This window comes from Struthio camelus, chromosome 12 (genome assembly GCF_040807025.1).
Source record: "Struthio camelus isolate bStrCam1 chromosome 12, bStrCam1.hap1, whole genome shotgun sequence".
Taxonomy (NCBI): domain Eukaryota; kingdom Metazoa; phylum Chordata; class Aves; order Struthioniformes; family Struthionidae; genus Struthio; species Struthio camelus.
This window is the reverse complement of record NC_090953.1, coordinates 14,440,798-14,446,797: the sequence shown is the minus strand read 5'-3', so window position 1 is coordinate 14,446,797 and position 6,000 is coordinate 14,440,798. Positions and strand designations below refer to the sequence as shown.

General features: G+C 36.2%; 1 protein-coding gene across 1 annotated transcript in view; it reads right to left on the bottom strand.

Annotated features, from left to right (window-relative positions):
• Nucleotides 1-420: 420 nt before the first annotated feature.
• Nucleotides 421-6,000, bottom strand: part of CYP19A1 (cytochrome P450 family 19 subfamily A member 1) — a 29,752-nt gene continuing 24,172 nt past the window's right edge. The window contains 2 exon segments of the mRNA XM_009681371.2: nt 421-4,109; nt 4,111-4,326. Coding sequence (XP_009679666.2) covers nt 3,999-4,109; nt 4,111-4,326 — 327 coding nt within the window. The 3' untranslated portion in view covers nt 421-3,998.

Sequence of the window (6,000 nt, the reverse complement as noted above, 5' to 3'; positions counted from 1 at the left end):
TTACTCTTCCCCCCCTCCCCGATAGCCAAGCTTGCTATATTTGTGCTGTTAAGCCATGTACAAATCCCTCTTGTCTTCAGAGTCACTAGAACAACCTCTCCCTTGTTCTAAAGCTTTGATGAGGTCATTCCACAGTGCATTCCTGGACAAGCAGTTTTGTATGAACTTAAATTAGTTAATCTATTTCTGTATTCATGCTACTAATAAAAATGTGTGCAATTGAAGACCTACTGAAGTTAGTGGGAAATTAATATTTCAAGCATCAGTTTATGTATACATACACACCCATACATTTAAATACCTTTTTGTAATTTTTAGTTTGGGAAAGCATGATAAAATAATTTAAGACTTGTTTTTGTGCATACAGCTTTTATTCGATGATTATTTTATTTTCCAAACTACCACATTAATGGTCTGCTCATCTGTAATCAGTGATGTTTAAAACAGTTGTTAAATTTGATTTGTGTAAATAGATTGAACATTAACAGACTAGTCACTGAAGGACAGTAGGTTTGACGTTGTTCTAAAACTCACTTAACTTTTTACAATATCTGATAACAGAACTTTGATTTTGAAGTAGAGTTTTATTATGTACAATATGGCAAGCTTTGAAACATTGCCTCACCACTTGCACCACTTTCAAACATATGGAGAAGGGAAATGGGCCTCATCATGCAAATATTCAAATAGACCCACTGCATAACAGACATAATAGGTATTGAGAACTGGCCTTAGATTAACTAATAGGTCCATAGTCCAAACGTGAACAGAAATAAGTGTTGTAGAAACTTGACTAGGCTCACTATTTGCAAAGCATATTGGAAAGAATATACTTAAAATATGATGGAAAATAATTCTGCAGGCTTGCTTACAAAAAGTAAAATATGAAACTGCTTTGTTTCTTCCATAGAATAATTACAGTAATCATATTTCTGAAATTCCATCCTATAAATTGTACCGTCTATGATATTAAAGAGATCAGAGCAGCATGCATTTTCCAGCTATCTACATGATTTTGTGTAATTATTTTGAAATTTCAATGACAAACAGAAGTACTTATTAATTCCTTGAGAAAAATTTGACTCAGGGAGACCTATAATTATGAGATGGAAAATCAGAGTAAATTGTCACTCTAAAATGTTTTTTTGTGTGCGAAATAAGCAGAAAAAGATGCACAACGTGTATGAAATGGTAGTTTTATTCCCAAGAAAGAAGAAGATTCAATGAATTTCTTTTTAAAGTTCTCATACAAATGAGAAGTACATGGACACTGAAGTACCCTTTTTTTGGTGTTTTATGATACAGTGATGAGAAAGGGGATTTGATCAGGACATTACTGCTCATCTTCCTTTTTCCACACAGCTCCGACAGTTTCATAGTTTAAAAGCTACAACGAATATAGAAATAGAGGTTCCATTAGACATTCCAAAGATTCATGCCACTAAGTCATTGCATGATTTAAAAAATAGAAATCCCTTTTCTGTGCATCTTCAAATGCCCAATATTTTCTGAATTTACAGGTAGCATGGGACTGCACTTCTCTGTTGTGTAATTCTCGTGTATGTGCCAATGGCTGTGGAAAAAGCTTTCAAAGTAACTTATAAATCACTCGGATTTCAAAAAATGGCTCAGAAATGAGCCAAATATTCAGCTCCTCCTCTCCTTGATCACCAGTCCCATTTCATTACCTTTGGCTGGGAGACACATTTATTTGTTGATTGCATGCAGTTTTTAGGTGCTACTGGATAGATCAAATTCTGCTAGACCTGTACCTGAGATCGGGTGGCCTAAGGGGCACAAGGGGACCTACGCCAACATTGGTCCTTTTTTCTCCCCCCCCCTTTAATTGGCTTTCCTAAATGAGAACTTAGACAAAAAAACTGAACCACAGGAAGTTCCATCTGAACCTGAGAAAAAACTTCTTCACTGTGAGGGTGACAGAGCATTGGAACAGGTTGCCCAGAGAGGTAGTGGAGTCTCCTTCCCTGGAGATATTCAAAACCCGTCTGGATGTGATCCTGGGCAATATGCTCTAGGTGACCCTGCTTGAGCAGGGAGGTTGGACTAGATGATCTCCAGAGGTCCCATCCAACCTAAACGATTCTGTGATTCTGTGAAAAATCCTTCAGTGATGGCCAGGGATAGAACTGATGGAAAAATACTTTATTAACCTGTGGGAAATTTTAGTATATGTTATCATACTAGATCAAGAAAAAAAAATTGCCTTTGGCTTGTAATAGTCATGGAAAAGAGATAAGAGATCATAGCCCTTTCTTATTCCTCAGAAAGAAAATTCTACTTTTTTTTTGAACACAATTTTTCTTTTTTTCTGTTTGTTTATAGTTTAGATGAATTGGGAGGAAAAGGCGGATAGAAAGCCTAATGTTTACTGGTTATTTGTCTTTATCAAGGCGTTTTATCCTGAAAAGCCCGTTCTTTGTGTTGCACAGCGTAAAAACTGAAAGTTTACTGAAAATGGAAAGTCTCTGTCAAGCGATGTTGTCATTAAATCAGGAAGGTCTCTTTGTTCTTGACCCTGTGAACTCATCATTAGGCTGGTAGGGATACCAGTGAATCTCAGGGGCTTTGCTACAGATTCTGATAGGTCTGTTTACAAGAAATGTGAGTTGCTATGTAGGTGATCTGTTAAGGACCAAGTCCAAACTAAGCCTAATAATAATAATCAAAAAATCTGTGTATGCAAAATCCTTTAAAATGTTTTCTAAAAATCTCCTTGTTACTTTAGAACTCTTCTCCTTTGCCCCTGCAAAACTCTGAGCAGTTACCCCTTGAGACCTGCATCTTAGCTTGCCTATCTGAGTGAAGCCCATTTGACCTTTTAAAAATAGCTGAGTCTACCTCATGAGGCAGTTTCTTTGTTTACACTACTGGCTCTGTTTAAGTCAGTAGGTACGGTGCAAGATACTTGAGAGCAGGATACAGCCCAGTGCTTTTCAGGAGAAGCAATAAGAGCTATGTCCATAATTAGGGAGGGACTTTCCCTCCTGCTATGGTGCAGGAAGAGGGTTGTGAGGGTGGAGGCAGCATCTCCAGATCTCTCTCTCTGAAGTAGAATTGAGCAATTAAAACCAGATGGAAACAGAATGTAATACTTAGGCAACTTACAGAGAATTTGAACTTCTTCCACAAAGCAAGGTGAAGTGGGAAAATGGTACAGTTAACCAGATGAAGTAGAGCTGTGGGCACTTGCCTCTTATGTAATACTGAAAGTATTGCTTCATACCCATTACCTGATTCTCAGCTGGTTATCACCAGTGCAAGGTGAGGATGATTACAGAACCTCTTTGCAGGAATCTGGGATTAGAGTTTTTAGAAACATTGAATAGTTATTTCAACTGTTATATATTCCTTAGTATTCTTAAAATTACTATCACTGCTAAAGCATATCTAACACAGTAAGTCTTGGATATCTGTTTAATGGGACAGCAAAATATGGTAGAGAAAAATGTTTCTTGTACAAACTTTTTTATACCTTGAATATATTGAATATATTTAGAGGAAATAAGTATTAACATATCTACAATAATTACTTATGTTTTAGCATGATAGCTTTATGCATTTAAAATTGTTTCATAGACCTAAAGACAACTTTACTATCGGTCATTCAGATATTTTGGAAAACAGATAATTAGAGCTTTTATAGTAATCAACTACTGCTAGGTCCAAATTTGGAAGGGAAATTTTTGGAATTAAAAACACATCAGGTGTGTGGCATCCATAACTCCTAAACCTCTGAGCTTGTGCTGTTTGAAAAGTCAGGCAAAACTTGGTCTGAACTTGATTCGTTTAAAAAGTAGTCATGGATTCTGTATACAGCATGACCTCGCCAGATAACAGGGCTATTTTGTAAATCTGGTCATGTTTTACTGCATTCAGTAAAATGGCCAGAACATGGTTTTGCTGTGCAGGCAGAGCAGGTGGTCACCTACAGCAGTAGTGATTGAAGGTGAACAAAATGTTTTACTCCTTATGTTTACCTAGGAAAGATGGGCTTCTCTTAATCTGGCTGTGGCTGAGAAAGCCCTGTAACTTTCACACTCCGGATGATCTATTTTAGACATCTTGATTCTTGTTTGTGCTGCTTCTTGGTGTGAAAATCATCTCCAGCAAAGGCTGCCTTTCTTTTGGGTGCATGGATAAGTCATTGTTTTTCTGGATGTTGTTAAGGCCTCTTCCTTTCACTGTCTGTACTTTGCACCGTCTCAGAAGAGTTACCAGAATCGCTTTCATCATTACCATGGCAATAAACTTTCCTACACAGCCCCGAGGGCCAAATCCAAATGGTTGGAAATAGCGTGAAGGAACCTGCATAGAACAACATGAGGGGAACAAAATTTTAAAACAAATTTTTCTTCAGAAAAATAGCCAAAATTATGATGGAAATCTGTAATAAATATTTTCTGGGAAAACTTGTGGAAAGAATCTCTTTGGAGCAATTACTTTGTTCCTTATACCCGAGTTATTTCTTGACCACGTGTACTATTGCTTTGTTTTTTCTTACCCTTTATGCTGAACACCCCCTTTTAACTAAGTCAGGCTAAAATACAGAAATACCTACAAGGGACATGCCATTTTAAATACTAAGATAGCAGGAAATGTAGAGTTAAGCAGCTGACTTCTGCCCATGTATTTTGATCTGTTCATCCAGTGAACTACAAGGGATCTCACCCCAAGCTGTGAAATGGAGAAACGCTTTAACATACATTCTAGTTCATTAAGAACATAAATAGTTCATAAAAAGTTCATAGATGTCTGAGGTAAAGGCTGCTGTCTTGTCCAATGATAATTAAAAGGTTATACACATACAATTGCCATTAAAAAGCTAGTTCCTGTGAATTAATTTGTCATATAACAAAGAAAATTTTGATTAACATCTAATACGGAGATAATGTTTATAATTCCTGTTCTATCAATTAAAATGTCAAATGTAGGATTCTCAAAACGGCTGAAGAATGCACAGCCAGCTTCTGCTGCCTTTACTGATGTTGAACGGATCAGTTGTGCAAAGCAGTCCTAACAATGTGAATAAGACTGCTGATAGGAAAGCTACTTGTTATGAATAAGAAAAATTGTCTGGCTGTAACTAAATTAATTTTCTTCATTTATGTAATTAAAAAAAGTAATTTGCTAGCTGTGTACTTCTAGTTTTCTATTTAACCCAAGAATTTAGTGGGAGAGGTTGCTTTGTACTGAATTATTTGAGAGAGTTATCCTTTTTTTTTTTCTTCCTTTACAGTCCCAGAAAAAACATCCTCTGTTTAAATTACTTCAAATAACAAACTGAGATGTGCTTTGTGATGAATGATAGGTAAATACGAATGTTCCTAATACGGAGCAGTATAGCAGCTGGCAGTACAGCACAATGGCAAAGGCGCAGCCTGGAAAAATGGAAAAATATCTAGATTCTAACAATGCAATCTTATTATAAATAATGGTGTGGATTGCTATTCACTTAGAGAACTGAGTGGAAATTGTTCCTACTAGAATAATTATGTGGCAAATAGAATACATCAAGTCAGATAGAAAGTACGTGTGTAAATACTTGGTCAAGGGGAAATATTTTTAGCAGCAAAGTATGCTTATAAAATAAGCAAGAAATCCATTTTGATAGAAATAGCTGGAGTGAAAATAATGGGCAAAACTGAGGAAATTATTCACAGTGAATAGTTTAATAAACTTAATCGCTTATCCTCCTCTTGGATTTTCTACGATGTCTTTTTTCATGATTTGTTGTTTTTAATACTCTGTGCAAATTGCTGTGGGTAATCAACTAGCAGTTTAGAAACATTAACCTTCTTTAGTTCTGACTCTGTGTGTGGCATACATGGTACCTGTGGTTTTTTGGCAGGATAAATGTCAAACTTGGAGGCATGTTTCTGGCTTGAATATTCACATCTTGTTTCCTTATTCTCTTAATTATTTCTTCAGTAAGCCCATTTCTGGAGTATCAAAGTAGGTCATCTATTTATTTCTCTAAAA